The sequence below is a fragment of the Oryzias latipes genome, chromosome 24 (assembly GCF_053564925.1).
Source record: "Oryzias latipes strain Hd-rR chromosome 24, Olatipes_Hd-rR_3.1".
Taxonomy (NCBI): Eukaryota; Metazoa; Chordata; class Actinopteri; order Beloniformes; family Adrianichthyidae; genus Oryzias; species Oryzias latipes.
In genome coordinates, this window is record NC_136260.1 from 19,608,738 (window position 1) to 19,627,705 (window position 18,968).

General features: G+C 38.5%; 1 protein-coding gene across 2 annotated transcripts in view; it reads right to left on the bottom strand.

Moving 5' to 3' along the window:
• Nucleotides 1-9,923: 9,923 nt before the first annotated feature.
• slc24a4b (solute carrier family 24 member 4b) overlaps nucleotides 9,924-18,968 on the bottom strand; it is a 29,834-nt gene continuing 20,789 nt past the window's right edge. The window contains exons 11-17 of one of the 2 annotated variants that reach the window (XM_020714598.3): nucleotides 17,257-17,426; nucleotides 16,989-17,124; nucleotides 15,399-15,565; nucleotides 15,025-15,139; nucleotides 14,713-14,825; nucleotides 14,538-14,603; nucleotides 9,924-12,770 (exon numbers count right to left, since the gene is read on the bottom strand). In XM_020714598.3, the coding sequence (XP_020570257.1) occupies nucleotides 12,621-12,770; nucleotides 14,538-14,603; nucleotides 14,713-14,825; nucleotides 15,025-15,139; nucleotides 15,399-15,565; nucleotides 16,989-17,124; nucleotides 17,257-17,426 (917 nt within the window). In that variant the 3' untranslated portion in view covers nucleotides 9,924-12,620. Of the gene's footprint in view, nucleotides 12,771-14,537; nucleotides 14,604-14,712; nucleotides 14,826-15,024; nucleotides 15,140-15,398; nucleotides 15,566-16,988; nucleotides 17,131-17,256; nucleotides 17,427-18,968 lie in introns of both variants that reach the window. The other variant, XM_004083425.5, reaches the window with a different exon arrangement.

Consider the following 18,968-nt stretch of genomic DNA (forward strand, 5'->3'; position numbering starts at 1 on the left):
CCCAACTACTCCACTTAATCCAGTGCACTGAATCAGTGTCCTTCCCCACTAATGGATCATTGCCGCTTCATTATATAACATCCTGTCACACATCTGGGTGTAATTACATTCTGTTTGTCTACGCTTAAATGTCCCCATTTACTGCCTATCATCCGTCACCCTAACTCCTCTAAAATAAACAATCCCTCAAAATCTGTCACACTACACACACTGCTGTCATAACCAGGTCTCCACAATTAGAGCATCCTTGTCAGCAAGGACAGCAGTTAATCTAAATGTGACACAAAACAAGATAAACAAGAAGCTAGATTAAAAAAATCTCATTACACTCCTTGTGCACCACCAAATGATTTGTTATTGCAGATAGGCTGTAATTCTAAATGTTGATGTGACACCAGTGTTATTTGGTTATTCTGGGATGGAGCATTGTGCTGTGACACAATCAAGGGGAATGTGTTGTCTGTGTCAGGAGAGGATGGCTGTCTGCTTCAGTGAAGTGTGGATTATTTTAGGACTGTGCAGCAGTCTCAGCAAAATTCTTGGATGTGCGAGGTAAACCGTACATTTAATTCACCAACCCCACGTCTGAACATGTGATGTGGAGGTAAATGTGGGACAAAGCCTCACGAGCGGGCCTCTAATCAAATCTTTGGTTCCCCGTCATCACTGCTGGAATAATCCTCGTCAGCAAAACTGGTGGTGCAAGTGGGAAAAAGTAAATGGGAACTTGGGAATGGGATGCATTAACGGAGGATCACCTTTCTGAGACCCTTCGTACAGAAGCCTCATCCATAAATCAACACGACGGCGCATCAAGAACGTAATTCTGCTCCGTTCGTATGTAATAACTCGGGAAGAGCACTTTTTCCTGTCAGCATGTGAATTACCGCATATCCATGACTTCCCTGAAGCACTTAGTCTTGGCTAACCTAAATCAAGAACAATAAGATGAAGGTGGCATTTCACGTATTGCAGACTCTCCAGCAACTTTTCATCTGCTGAGTTGCAGGATTTTTTGCAGCTGGGTTCCCCACCCACCCCTCACTTGGTATTGAAAGCACTTTTTCCTCATGCCACAATGACTTTGGTGGATCCACATCTCTTTGCAGAACAGTCTGATATGAAGAGCAATCTATATGGAAATCATTCACGAATTCTATCATGCAACTGTGGTTTATTTATTGCAGATAAAACAATAAAAAAGTTTTGGAGGTGCTAAATATTGGAGTTTGGACTTCCTGTGTAATCAAGCCTGCATAGTGAAGGATGGATACTTATTATTGCACATAGCTATGCAGAAAATGCACCTGTTGTACTTGTCTGCTGCCACTTGAGGGTGATGTCAAGTCTTAATTAATTAGTTCCCCTTCTCCATGCTCTTCTGACTCTCCAGTGTCCCTGCCTTTGTTATACAGGCTTATATTTGACTCCTATTAGCTGATGCTTGGGCATCAGCTCTGCATCCATTCAATCTACATATATATTTTTTATATATATAACATGTCTGAGTCAGCCTCACATTTTAATTAGATATGTTCCGCATGTGACACGCTGGAAGATTTCCAACCTTAATGTTTTCCTGTGATGATAGATGTCTGAGGAATAGCCCAACAAAAGCGCACAACACAGTGATCTATGGCACACATTAGACAACTTCACATTTACAACGTGGGATAAGATGCACTTTATGGTCCCACAGGAATCCTGTCATGGACACACCCGCTATCTGCTGTTAAATTACGAAATAACATCCCCTTGATTAAAAGGGTTGAATGCATGACTCACCATTAATTGATTCTACCAGACGGCTTTATCAGAACTATCAGTCTTCATTTCACTGGAGATGACTTCTAAATATTCATGGATGCATTGATAAGGAAGTATTTTATTTCCTTCATGAGCTGTGAAGGATGGATCAACTGCTAAGCAATAACAAGCAGTGTAGGGCTTCTCACATACAGAAAAATACAAGTTTTTAAAAGCTTTGGAATAAATGTTTCTTGTAACATTTTAATATTTACAGTACACACCATGGTCCAGGTGAATGCTCGATTCCGATTGGCTGCTGGGTGTGCATTAAAAAGTGATAATCCACAGTGATAATGCACACTTCGTTGGCCATTATCCCTTACTCAACAGACAATGCTCAAAATTGAAAAGGGTTTTAAATGAAGATTAACAACTTAGTCCAAGCCCATTTTTTCTTTTTTCTTTTTTTTTTTACAGAATGAAAAGAAATATACACTGAAAACAATAAATTAGGATTAAAAAATGTTAGACAAAAGTACATCACTAAAACTTGTTGACTTCTTTATATCTAAAACGCTTTTTAATTGCTTTGTCCTGTGAAAGCAATTTAAAACTCCACAATTGAGTCAAGCTAGAACCAGAATGGCGTCTTTCTTTGATGGATGTTTTATGTGTGACCAGTGTGTCTGAAGCTTCTCATCCAAGAACCTAAACTCAAAAACTGCAACCTAAACTGATTAACCTTTTGAAGCAATCCAAATCATTATATCACCACCCCAGGCCACTCTCCAGGTGTATTTTTTGTTCAATCTCTTGAATTAAATCAATGATTCGCCAACTCAAACTCAAGTCCAGCATTTAATCAGAATCAGAGTCCTTTTTATTTAATTGTTTCATCTGGGATCTGATTTTTCTGAGACAGCATTTAAAAAATCAGTTTCCAGATTTGAAAAACCGAGCATTAAGTAGGGCTTAAACAAAGCTAAGTGCTACTAAAAACCAACATAAATACACTAAACTGCCACCATTTCCTTAACTTCCCTATTTTCTAATGTGAATGAAGGATTCTCACTTCTTTTACTGGCAGCTGCCCCATGGAAAGCATACAAAATGAAAGCCTCGGCTCATGCAATAATATATAATTAATGGTAGAGATAAAGACCTCATGGAACGGTTTAAAAATTATTAAATTCTTGGTTATGCTTGACTGGAAATGGATTTCTGCTGCTCACACACCTGTATGCTCTCGTTGCTGCATTGTTTTTTGATAAAGACTGGTCTACCTTTTCTACTCAAAAACCTGTTTTTGTGCATTTCTACACTGAAAAAAGGAAGATTTGTTGATTCTTTCTCAGTCAATCATCATCAGCAGGCATTTCTATATTGATGGGTAGAGGAAAGGCTATATGTGCACTTCTGCAAGACGATTACCCAAGAGACTTGGATCAGGATAATAGTTTGGTCTGTTTTACAGGTCTAGATGGACCAAACTTGCTGAAAACATCTTACAGTTGTATCATCTGCTCATCTCAGGGGAGAAAAACAAAAGCTAAATAACAAAATAAAACAAGTCCCTCCATTTTTCCCCCCACTTTCTGGCTTTAATGAATCCCTTTATTTTGTGGCATTTTTTAAGAAGTTTATTCAAACCTTTTGATGTTCACATTTGATCAAATTTGTGCTGTAATGTGACAAAGATTCACTTGCAACTGAACCAAAACCCCGTTTTTTGTTTATTTATTATATTTATTTATTTGTGTATTTATTTAATATAGGGACATATTAATAAACATTTCTGTCAATATGCCAGAGTTAGCCAAATGACTATTTTTCATCTGCAGTCCCTGGGTAGATGTTAAAATCATCCTAAAAGACCAAAATAAAATTACATATTTACATAACATAATTAAAATTAGCAGTTACCCTAAAAAAAATTGGTGACAAAAAATCCAAAATCAGACATATTTACGAACATATGCACACATAAAAGACAACATAGTAGCGAGGATCGAATGTTTACTTAGTGTTGACAGCTCTGATTGTCAATGAGCCATTTCTTTAATTGTGTCTTGAATAAATTATATGTGTTTTAATTTCTGATAGTTACGGGTGTGATGTTTCACTCAGTAGCAGCTCTAACAGAAAAAGCAGTCTGACCGAAAACGCTTTTCTGAAGTGAATGATACAGTCTCCTCTGACTGCACTCCGAGTTCTGCTGTGATCTGCTGTCTGGATGTTAACAAACTGATGAAGAGTAGGGGATGATGAGCCATGAATGATTTTTTACATGAGACAGAGATTTGAAAATATGACCATGTTTTCCCAACTCAGTAATCCATGTTTTTGTAATATTGGACAATGGTGAAATATGTTGTTTTTTTTTATCCAAAGTTTTAACAGTTTGTTTGTGTAATGTTTGGAGAGGTTTTAAAGATGTATTGCAAGCCTGTGACCAGACGGGCAAACAGTAAGTGATATGAGAGAAAATCATGGAGTGCATGTACGTTTTTGCTCACTGTGTGGACATCTGATGGCGAATGTGTCTAAAATTACTGAGGTTGAATTTGATTCTATTGCAGACCCTTTTGATGTGTGATTTGAAAGACAGCTTTGAATCCATTATGACACCCCTATATTTGTATAATGACTGAATCTTCAGCCTTTCTCCTGAAACAAAAACATTTGGTTCAGCAGTGAAATTATTATCCGACTTGGTGAAAAACATTGCAACTGTTTTAGATGTGTTTAACTGCAAACAAGAGTACTTCAACCAAGCTGTGATGTTAACCATGGCATTGGTGAGCTTCTCAGCCACCTGACAGGAATTACTGCCATGAACATAGACTACAGTGTCATCAGCATACATGTGCACAGAAACATCAGGACAACTGGATGGAAGGTCATTAATGTACAGTGAAAATAGCAAATGTCCCAAAATTGATCCTTGGGGAATACCAGATGGCAGACTGAGAGCTGCAGATTTAAATGACTGGACTTTGACAAGTTGGGATCGGTCAGTGAGGTAAGAGTCAATCCATTGCAGTGCATCAGAAGAAAAGTCAAAATTGCGTAATTTTGAAAATAAGTTTTTGTGATTAACAGTATCAAAAGCCTTCTTATGATCCAGGAGAACAGCACCAACAACCCCCTCTTGTTCCAGCAAAATCCTGATATTTTCAGTGAAAAAGCAGGTAGCAGTCCCCGTGGAGTAATTGGCTCTGAAGCCAAACTGCATAGGATGGAGAGAATAGAGTGTGGTGTCAAGGTGGTTTATAATTTGTTTAGTTACCAGTTTTTCTGCAATCTTTGACACTGTCAGAAGAATGCTAATGGGTCTGTAGTTGGACATGGAATGAAGGTCTCCACTTTTAAAAATGGGAGAGACAATGGCTGGTTTCCAAGTGCCCGGGGACAATTTTTGTGAGAGGGACAGATTGATGATTTTGGTAATGGGGCGTGTCAGTGATGAACAGAGGTCCTTGAGCATCACTGTGTCCAAACCAAAAATGTCTTTGCATCTGGATGGTTTGAGTAAATTGATGGTCTGTGATACATCCGATTCTATGATTTTTGTGAAACCGAATGTAGGTTGGCTTGCATATTGAAAGTTTGTAGTTTTCCACAGGTGTTAAACAGCTTGCTATGTTGGCCACAGAATCAATGAAATAATGGTAAAATGCCTCTGCTATGACTTGGACATTATTAGTTGTCTATTTTAATTTCTAGAATGTTTTTTTCACATGCCATTTTTCTTATCTGGTTCCATATTATTTTAGAGTTTCCATGTGATTTTTTAATTATTGTGAGGAAGAAATCTGCTTTTGCTTTCTTTAATGATCTTACCACCTTATTTCTCAGTATGGTAAAAAAGACCTTTGTCATGGGTTAATTTAGTTTTATTTGCCTTTTTTAAGGCTGTGTCTCGTTCTTTCACGAGTTTTATGATGTCAGAGTTTATCCATGGAACAGTGTTTTTGTATGGTTTCTGCTTGTGAATTCAGTAATTGTTCTTTCAACATTTTCATTTGATGGTAAAATGTTGTCCCACTGAATTTGGTTGGCTGCATCTACAAAGTTTTGATATTTACTTTTAGGAATTGTAATAATTTCTTTGACTACAGCACAAGAATGGAAAACGCTTTTTAGTGAGTTTTCTAGGGAGGAGAGTTAAATTGCGGTCTGATTAAGCGGTTAACATGTTAAATGATTTTGCCATTCTTTGTGGTCTGTTGGTAAATATGAGATCAATTTGCGTCATGGTAGAGTTAGTTATTCTTGTTGGCCCACGGATGACTTGTGTTAAATTAAACCTGTCAGTGATTTGCTTGAGTTTTTTTCTTCAGGATTTGTCCTCCCAGTCAATGTTGAAATCACCCATAATAATAATAATTTCTTTGTCACAGTTGCTTTCCTTTAACAACTTCTCAAAGTGTTCATAAAATCTGTTATCTGCAGATGGAGGTCTGTAGATAACAAGGACAAATGACATTTGCAGCGAAAGGGAGATTGTGAGGCCCAAACATTCTGAATATAGTTTGACCACTGGATTTTGTGGCACTGCAATGTGCTTTTTATGTAAATCAAGACTCCACCCCCCTTTTTAGATCCCTCCCTGTCTTTTCTGTAGATGGTATAACCAGAATTATTCAGAGCTGCTGATGGGGAATTCTGATTGAGCCAAGATTCAGATAAACAGAGAAAGGTTAGCGGCGTTGTTTTAATTTAAAACTGATAAAATAAAGCCCAGACAACAAAGAATGAAAATATTCAAAAATTGAAAAGGGTTTTAAATGAAGATTAACAACTTAGTCCAAGCCCATTTTTTCTTTTTTCTTTTTTTTTTTACAGAATGAAAAGAAATATACACTGAAAACAATAAATTAGGATTAAAAAATGTTAATGTTAATTGCTTTGTCCTGTGAAAGCAATTTAAAACTCCACAATTGAGTCAAGCTAGAACCAGAATGGCGTCTTTCTTTGATGGATGTTTTATGTGTGACCAGTGTGTCTGAAGCTTCTCATCCAAGAACCTAAACTCAAAAACTGCAACCTAAACTGATTAACCTTTTGAAGCAATCCAAATCATTATATCACCACCCCAGGCCACTCTCCAGGTGTATTTTTTGTTCAATCTCTTGAATTAAATCAATGATTCGCCAACTCAAACTCAAGTCCAGCATTTAATCAGAATCAGAGTCCTTTTTATTTAATTGTTTCATCTGGGATCTGATTTTTCTGAGACAGCATTTAAAAAATCAGTTTCCAGATTTGAAAAACCGAGCATTAAGTAGGGCTTAAACAAAGCTAAGTGCTACTAAAAACCAACATAAATACACTAAACTGCCACCATTTCCTTAACTTCCCTATTTTCTAATGTGAATGAAGGATTCTCACTTCTTTTACTGGCAGCTGCCCCATGGAAAGCATACAAAATGAAAGCCTCGGCTCATGCAATAATATATAATTAATGGTAGAGATAAAGACCTCATGGAACGGTTTAAAAATTATTAAATTCTTGGTTATGCTTGACTGGAAATGGATTTCTGCTGCTCACACACCTGTATGCTCTCGTTGCTCCTGCACTACTGCTTCTTATAGACTGAGGTTTTACTGTTTTTTTCCCCCCAACTGATTCCAAAACAAACCCTGTCCTTAAAGACTGAAGTGTCATTTCCTTTATCATGGTTGTGCAGCAAAGAAAACCCTCCTAATTTAGGGGCAACAGACCATTAAATGGAAGTCTTAAAATGGGAAAATAGGTCCATCTGTCAAAAGCAGAGGTCTAAAACAGCCCGATTTAGTCAAATCATAAGGGTTTACCGGTTGATCCAAAACACTTTGTGAATCAGCTCCAGCAGCCACCCAAATTTTCCCACAATCCTACACTCTCTGCAGCACATCAGCTCACTCCAATGGTGTCCCCAAACTAAATAACTGTTGAGGTTGTGAGAGAGAGGAGTACACAAACAAGTTTTCAAAGCCGGATTATTTTCACCGACTGTCAATGCCCGCATGCGTGGGCTTTGTCCTTAAACGTGGTGCAATAAAAGACGGAGCCACGCCAGAGTTCACAGGAGCAGCCGCCCAAACAGGCTTGTTAGAGGGTTGAAGTGGAACTCATCAGTGCACAAGATCACTGCTCACAAAGGCGCTTGTTAACTGCAACATAATAGCTAGGAGGGCAGCTCATTAGGGAGAGCCCCTGTGGCCTGCACAGGCCATGCTGGTCTCACCAGATGGTTGCATGTCTGGCGATCGAAAGACAGTCACGAAGAAATTACATGTAAGACATAGTTTAATGACAAGGCACAAAGAGAACACGACCCCATCAATTTGTCTTTGTGAGCTATTGATATTTTGCTGAAAAAAGTTTGCAGCTTAAAGAGTGATGGAGCTTCACTGCCCCCTGGTGGATATTCACCTAAAAATGCAGACTGATACATTATCATTTCAACAATTACCCCTTAATTCACTCATATCATTTTAAAAACAAAGTTGTTTGAAATCAACATTCTTTTATCAAAGCAGCACATATGAGCTTAATTCCAATGCCATTTGACATGTTTGGCAGCTTTGTGTGCAACTTAAAAGCATCTCATTTCATAAAATATGATCAACGTATTTTCTTAAATAGCTTTGGCTGTTGCTGGCACAACAATACAGCCAAAAGAACTATACATTCATCTAATTAACTTTACCTTTAGGGTTGTATCACCAAAACGATTCATCTTAAAAATGCTCACGTAAAGAGTTCATCTGGCTTTGGGTTAAAGAAAAGATTGAGTCAGCAAGTCTGAAGTCTTGGTGGTGTCACATCTAGGCAATTAAAATTTTACATCAATAAATTAATGAGTGGGGGGGTGTTTATAGGTGCTGCATTATAATTTAGTCACCATGTATACTTTCAAAAGTTAATTTTCAGTAAAAGAAAGACTTTGAAGATACTGTTCTGATGTTGTACAGTTAAACTTTTTTCATTTTTCTGCCAACACATCTTTAAAGAAATTTTGACAATAGAACTTTTTGCAAAGAACGGTTTGTTTTTTTTTTCCCCACCCAAGGGAACCTGCTCAATCCCCATCAGGGTCAAGAGGCTGCTGGAGCCTATCTCAATCAGTGTTGGGTAAAGGTTGGACAGGTCGTCAGTCCATTGCAAAGCAAAACGTTACTCTTTAAATCAAATAAATAGTGTGCAATTTACACCCAGTAAGAATCATTTTTAAAAACATACTTCTGAAACTCAAAAACATGAAGTTACAGGTACAACAAAAATGGTCAGCAATATCAATGCCTTCCCGATGCCAGATCAAACAAGGAAAACCAAGACGTGCATGGACCTAGTCCTCCACAAGTGGATGTACCAGAGTGGAGCAGAGCAGAAAGCTTGTAGCCTGCCCACAGTATTTTCTACTAAACAATCTCTTTCAAAACAGCATTTCTTTTTGTGTCTGCTCCTGATTTACAATAATTTAAAGTCCCATGAGCTGTCATGCACATATGTGAGATTTGTTCTCCGCATTTGACCCATCCCCTGTGTGAGCTGCAGACACAGCCGCACTCAGGAACCACTTGGTGGTTTAACTCCCCTATCCAACCCCTTATGCAGAGTTTCAAGCAGGGAGGCAATGTGTCCCATTTTTAGAGTCTTTGTTGGGACATTGCCGTGAATTTGAACTCACGGCCCTCCAAGCTCAGGCCACTTAGCCAGATTTTGAATAAAGATATGCTCAAATACAATTGAGCCCAATTGTCCTTATATAAAAAGAAATGAGAAAAAAAATAAAAAATAAAAAAAATTGAAAAAAATCACAAGAACATGTTAAAAATACCAAAAACACAATTTTCAGAGTTGGTTACATTTATCAATATTAATTTTCTACTTTTTGCAAACATCCCACTTTAAATCTGAACATTAATAACCTTGATTCTATTTAGTGGGGGCAACTAAAATCTACAATTTAAAATTTACAAGGTTAATTTGTTTTACCTAAATTATAAAGTTGAGGATCTCAGTTAAACTCCAAAGACAGTTCAGTGAGGCGGGCCTGGGATTCCCCTTTTAAACAGTGCCTTAAAATATGACAAGAAAGTCAGAAGCCATCAGTAAAAAGCTTAACACAAAAGAATTTGACAAACACTCTCAGACTAAAAGATGAAAAACCTCCAAGACAAAATACAGGAATTATTTCTTCATTTTATTTTTTTCTTCACATTATTGCTTTACAGTAAAATGCATTGGTTGGATATGTCCAGTATAGCAAGACAATACATTCATATAAGTTATACAGATGTCCTCATAAATGTTTTATAGCAACTATCTTTACACTAAATATATTTTTCATCATTATTCTTGACAAACAACTCCCACATCACATTGAGCTCACAGTGCATCAGGTCGCATTTAATCGTAACACGCCAGTCCTCACATGAAACCGTCATTTCTAGAGTGTGCGCTTATTTTGTACACAGGATTTCCATACAATCTGGGTTTCTGCAGAGCTACAAGAATATGGCATCCTAGTCCCATTTTCCTGAAAGGAATCCAAAAACAAAACAACAAAAAAAAAACTTTGTTCCAAAGAAGCGAGACAGTTTGAACTGGTGAAAACTCACTGCAGGACTGGAACAAAAGAGCAGCATTTCAATCGCTGTGCTCAAACTTGGCAGCTGGGGGACAAAAACCACACAGAGCAGCAAGAATAATCTGCACATTCTGAATCCACTTGAGTACAGTACCACAGTACCAACATGCTTTCTTCTCAGAAGGAAGTAAACAAAAAAAGTCCAGTTTGACTGACGAGTGAAGCCCTGTGTGGCTGCCTCCATCCAATCAGCACAGCTGTTTAAAACCAGGATGAGGAGCAGCTCAAAGGGGGACAAGTCTCATCAGTTCCTTAGAGTCTACTCTCCCCAAGGTCTTTTGTCAGAGTCTGGAATAAAGCGTAGGAAAGTCAACTACTCATCCATGCTGCGTTCCCTCTGCTGCTGCTTCCCACCGTGGTCCGCAAAGCTTTAATGCCCTTGTGCAAGAAGAGAAGTGCACAGTGGGAGAAGACTGCCTTCCCACCAAGCCAGCGCTCTGCACATCCTCTCCTGTGCGCCCAGTTCCTCAGTTGTCGCACTCCTGTGAGCTCACACATCAAGCACAGACAAACTGACGTCACATCTCCACTGGAGGCCCAGTCTTCATATGGCAGCCTTGCGGGGGCTTCCGTCACATAGATTTACACTTAAAATTGCATATACAAGAGCCCTCCGCCTTTGATGTGGCAGGGGAATAGAGGACGACGCTCAAAAACGCACGACTTTGTTTCAGTCTCTGCACCTCATTTACAGTCTCCTCACAGGTATTTTTGCATGATGGCTGACTCGCAGTACTCTTAGCTGCCAATTTTTGTGAAACGGGCCGGGCAGTATCCATGGAGAAACCCAGAGGCCCCTCAGCCTTGCGCTGCGACGTGGAGGAGCCGCGTCCCAGGATGCACTGGAGACAGATGTGCTCACATTGAAGAGGTTTCAGTCTTTTGGAGAATCCAGAGGCCAGTGTGAGTAACATGGCGTGGGACCGAACCGAGCTAGCACAGTGTTCTTGCATAACCATACAGTCACACAGACACATACACTGAAAGTACACACGCACAGAAGGAAGCACTGGTGGATTTAGAATGGGAGGACGGCTGTTAAAGTGCAATATCTACATGTAACTCAAAGCCATGACACCGTTACCATCTTGGCCTCCTCGAGGCTCATCTCAGAGTTTCCCTGATAACCATGTGTTTGCTTCAACTGCAGTAGCAGACAGTCAAAACTTGACATTTATTTACATTAGCGGAATAACTCCATACTGCTGCAGTTTCTGACATGGTTAGATTCATCCAGTTCAGCTTTTTCTATTCCAGATTTGTGGAGATGGAGTAAACAACCCAACGCTGGATGGTGAGAGGCGAAGATCTCAAGACAAAAGCAAGAAAACATTTCCTTTTCATGTGCAATTTCTGTGAAAGACTAGCAATGTCTGATATTTTCTTTAAACAAGCGCTTTGTGTTTTTCCCCCCAAAATCTAGACAAAACCTTGATTTGAAAAAATATACAAAAAAAGTGTTTACAAATGTACATTGTGCACTGGTGCAGATGCATGACCCCCTCAGAGTCAGCTGATCTGGACTATGATACATCCTGACACACCAAGTGTCCCGACAGGTTGTTTTTTTTATATATATAAAGCAAAGCAGTTCTGATCAAGCAGATGAGGGTTAAAGTGACACAGGAAGTGAACTGTCCCCGATGCCCAAAGTCATGCCAGAGGACTCGGTTCAAAGCTGAAGGAGGGGAGGAGCTGCCAGAGACAAGACCCTCCTGCTTTTATTCCAACACTTAACTGAAATCTTACTCTTTTTATTTTATTTTTTTAAAGCAATGCTGTTTGACAGCTTTAATTAGAATCAGAACTTTAAATACTCTAATTTTGGTTTTGTGGAAAAAGGCTTTGGAAATGGCAAAGTGAAAACAATCAACAGGGGCACTTATGATTCTTAAGGTCCCTGACATCTAAAGGCATGCCGGATGGAAAAGTCATCAGGTGCAAAAAAAAAAAAAAAAAAAAAAACACGTTACTGCCTTAACAATAAATGACTATCAGCTAAAGAAGCAGCACTGTGCGAAAAGGGGATAATCTGGAAACGTAATAGAGTCCGATCTTACAGAGTATTTCCTGTTTAAGAAAAATTCACATCTGGGACTAAAGGATTACAAAAGAAAAAAAAAACTGCAAGCAAAAAAGAAAATGCAGCCAGCGGAAAGGTCCCATATTTGGCTGAAAACATTGCGATGGAGTGCTGAGAGTTTGGTTTTCAAGGCATGCTGCTGAGCTTTAGTCTTCTATGCACATGGGCAGGTTGACAAAAGTGAAGACGTTGTACTCGATCAAGATGGAGAAGCAGAGGAAGACTGCATACAACACCAGGACGTACACGCCCAGCTTGAAATCCAGCCGCCACTTGTTAAAATGGATCCCAAGCACCTGTAAACGTGGAAACAAAAGCTGTGGTTTAATGTTAAAATTAAAGACAGCTGTACTTAAAACCATTGACTAGACTGAGTGACCCCTCCTCCCTGCGTTCCAAACAGGAAGTACCCGCTGGTTCCAAAAAGCCAAACTCCCATAGACTTCTATTGAGAAAAACAGCTGTTACTCAGTCAACATATTTGTCAGAATAACCATTCTTGCCGAAACCTTTATTTGTTTACTTGTTTTTGGTGATCCTCTTTTTTTAAATATTTTTTTTCTGCAGTAGAAGCCATTCAAGTTATAAATTGGCTAAGCAGATACCTCAATAAGTGGGTGGAGGCTGTTGGCCCCCACATTCAACATTTGTCAGGTTCTCCTGAACCCGCGTTCAAGTGGTAGAGGAAGGGACTTCCAACAAGCTCACTCCTGATTGGTGAGAGTGGTTTGTCATAGAAACGATGACTCAGACCAACATTTGGACCAATCACTGCTTACTGATGATGTCTGGCTTCAACATGGAGACGGCGACTGAATTTTCTATGAGAGACATCTCTCACTCCAATTCTCCTATACAGTCAATGGATGATGGTTTTTCATCAGCTTCCATCTCAAAGGACAGTCATGTTAGTTCTACAAGTTTTTTGCTCAGGGAGTTTAGATCCATTATTCCATCTGACCAGCAGGAACAGAAAGTTCAGTTTTTTTTTTAGAAAATCTTAAAGTCCCTGTCCAGTCATCCTTTATGTTTTGTGAAAGCGTTCCCAGTGCTCCAAATTATAATTATGCTGTTTTAGGCAAAGAAAAACCCTGTGTTGTTTTCTAGAACATAGTTTTTGCAGAGTTCATTGAAATTCACCTCCGAGTTGTGGTGGGAGCAAGCCTGCCCACACTTTTCCCCGTGTTTATACCCTCTCCCACTTTAATGACAGCAGTGGCTCAGATGGTTGAGCAGGTTGGTCAATGTTCAAAGCATCGGCGGTTCGATCCCCGCTCCTCCCAATCAACCGTTGTGTGACTGGTGTGGTCAGAGGGGCCATATGCGCGTACTGGCAGCCACGCCTCCGTCAGTCTACCCCAGGGGAGCGGCTACATCATCAGTGGCTTACATCACCAAGTATGAATTGGGGACAAATTGTAAGCGCTTCAAGCGTCTGGAAAAGTGCAGATAAATCCAATCCAATATTATTACTATTTATATTTTTATTATCATTAGCTTACAGCCCCTCTCAGCCCCAACCTAACATTACTGGTGCAACAAAAATGGCGAGAAATATCCGCACTATCAAGCTGAACAGTTTGAGAATAAAAAAAATGTATATAGAGAAATACCCAAATGCCACTATCAGCTTAATTTTCTCATACATGTCTTCCATCATCAGAAAAATGCCACAAAAACGCGTAAAAAAAACAAAAAAACAAGTTCCATTGGAGTGGGTCTTCAAATAAAGTGAAATATAGACTAATTATTTTAATGCAACCAAATAAAAGCCCTTTTTAAGTGCTTTTATTTGGTTGCATTAAAATAGTCTCCTTTAAAAATAAAGAGAAAAATAAAGTTTAACCACTTCAATTAGCACTATCAGAAGACAACGCATCACCTCTCTCTTTAGATCAAACTCCAGATGGTTTTTGTGACCAACTTTTTATACGAGGGCTTCAGATCCTTGTTTAGCAGCTAAACAATGATTCTGCACTCTCAGTTTAAAAGAAAAACGTAAAAGAAATAAAAATTGATTATCATCTTTGCTTGAGAACGCAAGAAGAAAATCATTTTCTCACCGTGAGCGCCACAGAGCCCAGAAGAAGCACCACTGAATACACCAGCCCCCGGCTGTTGATGGCAACCTGAAGTGAGTAACAAAAAGTCTACCGTCAAATTAAAAACAGACAATGGAGGGCTTTGAAAGGGGCATAGAGAGCAGTGAGGGGTGTAGTGTTTGCAGATCAGACTTACCTCTGATCCATAGCTGACACAAATGGTCTGAATGGCCCAGGGGACCCCCAGACCCACCAGAATATCAAACACATTACTGCCAATAGTGTTGGACACAGCCATGTCTCCCAAACCTGAAACAAGTTTACGTTGATTAAACAAAAAAAGGATTTGGCAAAAAAAAACTTTCAAAGATTAGAGGAAGGATTGTTAATAGAAATTCCTTTACACAGAAAATCCGCAAAAATTGTATCCACTCAGGAGTTTCCACAGACCCACATGCAGAGCAGCCCTACTATTGGTCCGTTGTCTCTTTCAGGAAGAATGGATTACCTTGTCGAGCCACAATAAGACTTGCTATACAGTCTGGAACGCTCGTCCCTGCAGCCAGGAAGGTGATGCCCATGATGACATCCGGGATTCCCAGAGTGTAGCCAGCTACTGTGACCTAGGAAGACACAGATCAGCTTAAGATTTCCCCACAAAGTCTGATCAGAATGCTTTTACACAAACATTTTGTCAAAATGTTTTAACTTTTTGCTTCATTTGTGATTTTACTAGTAAAATAAACACATTATTACATCAATTACATTGTTGATTATTACATTGCGTTTCTTTAAAACGCAGATGTAATGATCAGAAATCATGTTCCAGGGATCAGAAATAAAGTTCAAAAGAATATTTGCGGCTGAATGCATGACGCTCACCATCCAGACCATCACATAGGAGAAGATGGCAATCCAAACAGTAGACAGAATGAAGGAGAGCATGAAGAACCTCTCCCAACGAGGCTTAGCACAGTTTGGGATGGTGAAGAACAACAAGAGGAGCAGAGGCCACGACAACAACCATTTCACTTTGCTGCCGATGCCACCTGCAGGAGAAATGCATCAACAACAACAGAAACCACCAGTTTGTAGAAGGAAAAACTCAGAACCCAGACGGCAGAGCTTTTGTTTTTTTTAAGAACCTGACATGCTAAGGAAGTATTAAAACTTTTTAAAAAAAGCAAGTCTTTAAATTTTTACTCATTTTGTTACCAACCGTTCTGATTTTAAGTGTGGAGCCACCTTTTTTGTTTTTTAAAACAACCTTTCTAAAACACAAAAGTCAAGAGACTAAGCATCAGCTCATGAAATTTCTTATATAGTTTTAAAAAATTAAAATCTCTCGACCTTCTAGCTTAAGGACTTAATTCTTTGGCCCATACCATGATGCACCTCAGGTAAATTATGATATTTTACCTCTGACGTGCATTTTAAAAAAGGAAATATAGGACAAGATTAAAAAATAAAATGAAAATACAAAAATATATCAAAGAAGGAGAAGATAACTTCTCATCTCCAAGCCTTAGACCAAATTTATTTCCACAACAGTACATCAACTATCTATTATAGTCCTGGTCCCTCTCTGAGGAGTAACATTTAGTTTCACATGCTAATGGACACACATAACTGCACCTATAGATATGAAAACACTCACTGCTCATTTTTTTATTTGGTTCCATTAAAATCTCTAACCAACACACCCAAGTGCACCCCCACACGATTCAATTTATATTTTAAAGATATATCACAGTTTCGCACACGGCAATAATCAAATTTCTGTATTGGTTTTTAAAATTTAATTCTTGGACATTTCAAAGTAACAATTGCAAAAGATTTGAAAAAAATGACGCAAATTAAATTTCTCAAAATTCAGTTATGTTCAGTTATGTGTAATTGTTTATTGTACCTTTTTCCACCTTTATTTTTTTTTCTAAATGCATATTTATCTAATTACTGTATTCAGCATTCTGTATGCACATATTTTAGGTTTTTGCACTGCTAATGGCGTCAGATTTAATCTCAGAATCTTAATCTCACTTTACTTACTTAACTAAATATACCATTTGGGAATAATTTATTTTACATACTTCACTCATCTTTATGTTATTTTCTAAGTATAAACTAAAGGGTTACAGATCCTTCGTTTTAGAAAGCAAAATAAACAGTAAGCCACAGGCAAATATTTAAGGATTTTTATTTATCTTAAATTAGATTTTGGAAATTTTTTTGAATTTTATTAAAGTTCACAACTAATGTCCAATTTCCTTATGATAGCCATGAACCCATTACTAACAGAAGCTAAAAATATATATAATTCAAGTTTCTGTTTTGCAAATAAATTACAGTGTAAACCATAACTGAAATCAAAGATGTTGATTAGTTTTAAATATGACAAATTTGTGGACCTTCCCTAAGGATCCGGTCATCCATCAGACTGCACACATTCAGAGAAATAAAGACGACACATACTTGGAACATGAAACGGCGAGATGGTGTCATTTTCCTCTGCTTCAGTAGGTTTGTCCTCCGGCACGTTTCCATTCTCGATCTCCACCTTCCCATCAATCACTTGTGTCTCGACTCCGTTGGCCGTCTGCACCAACTTCTGACGCTTTCAGAAAACAGGAACTCGGTCAAAGAGCTCTCGTGCCATTCAAGAACATTTAAGACCATTCTTTAGGAATTAGGGAAACAGCGCAGGGAAGAAACCAGTCAACAGAAACTAAAGAGTCTGTACTTCAGTAATGATAAGACGACTGGCCATCCGCAGACGAGTTCTGGGTCCAAAGTGACTGGTGACCATGACACGAAGGCCCGCCTCTGGAAACCTGAACTTTGAAGGGCTGGCATTCATGATTTCATCCACCATCACCACCGAGCCACGACTGTACGCTTTGGATGGTTTGACTGGAGACATTCAAATAAGATCCAACATAAACCAGTTCATTTAATTCTGACTAAAACTTTAAAAAAAACTTCAGTAAAACCTGAGACCTGCTGGTTTCACGCAGTTGGATGGTAAAAGTTGGGTACACCTAGTTTGTATTAGCTATACAGATAACCCTTCAAACACATGACAACTTGGCAGCAAATATAGAGTTCAGAAAGACAAAAATCTATAATTCAACAGGTCCTTATGCAAGACTTGTATGAATAGTTCCCTGGATACAAGGGTTTTTGCAAACTACACTTCATTCAGGTGCTAAAAATTCATTTTACGTTAATTATAATTGTCATTTTTGAACTACTAAACAAGATAAACCACTAACCTTTGCTTGTTATTTAGGATGTTGGGTAATGTTTATAGCTGTATAACTGGACTTATTTAACACTGAAATAAGCAGAAATGTCTGCAGTACTAATTCTTACCACAAGATGTCAGGCTTTCGTTGTTCAAGGAAGTGGGAAAACGATGCCTAAACTTTATAAATATTGAACTTATTTACGTAATGTGAAGATAAATTGTTTTGGATAAAATGACTGCTTCCTTTTTTAAGTAGACTCCTTGCTCATCGGATTTGTCTGGATTGAAAAGCACACCACATGTGCACATTTTTATTTTAGGGTTCTGGACTTCAAATAACCTTCCCAAAATGTCCTTGTGTAGCTGAAGCTCTCCTAGCTTTGACTATTTTTGTGCTGACTGAGGTGAATCTTTAAATCTGATGTGGTAGGTTAAAACACTGATCTGTATTATTATTCTGGGTTGACAGGTAACTGTAATGGCTAGAAAGAATAATAATAGTTTAAAAACATTTGGAACAATTGGTCAGTCTGTCTGGTAAAATAGATTTACTGGCTCTGAGCCACAGCACTGTTTTTGTTGAGAATGAAGCTTTAAGATCTTGACTCTGGGGAATAGCCCAAGTTCTACATCTATTTATTTTAAATCAGCCTTGATTTGACTTATTATGCATGCTCCAATGCACATAAATTATCCGTGTAAACAGAACTGGGATAAACATTTCCTCCGGAGAAGTTCATTACCACATCAGGAGTGAGGAGGTCTACACTCCGGAGACTGGCAGAGGAAAAGCAAGCAGAAAACACTGCCAGACACACAAACACACACAGCACTGTTGACAACAAGAGCAAGTTAAGCAAGGCTAAGCAGACAGGCATGTTAAAAACAAAAACTGCAGCCAAAAATAAGAGTTAAAGCCTCAGAAAAGTTAAGTCAGATTAGAAGATTTGAAAGTTTAGGAGGCAGGACACAAAAAGGAGTAATGAGACAATTAACCCAAATATAACAAGTGTATATAATGACACAAGGCCCAAGTTTTATTCTACATTCACTCTACAGATTACATAAATTACCAAAAATTGCTTTTTATTTTTAAAGGGTTTGTTAGTTGAAAGGCTTTTAAAAAGTAAAGTCAAAGAGGAAAAAGTTTAAAAGCACAAAGCTTCATAAAAACATTCCAATGGGGCCTCAGCCTGTCTGATTAA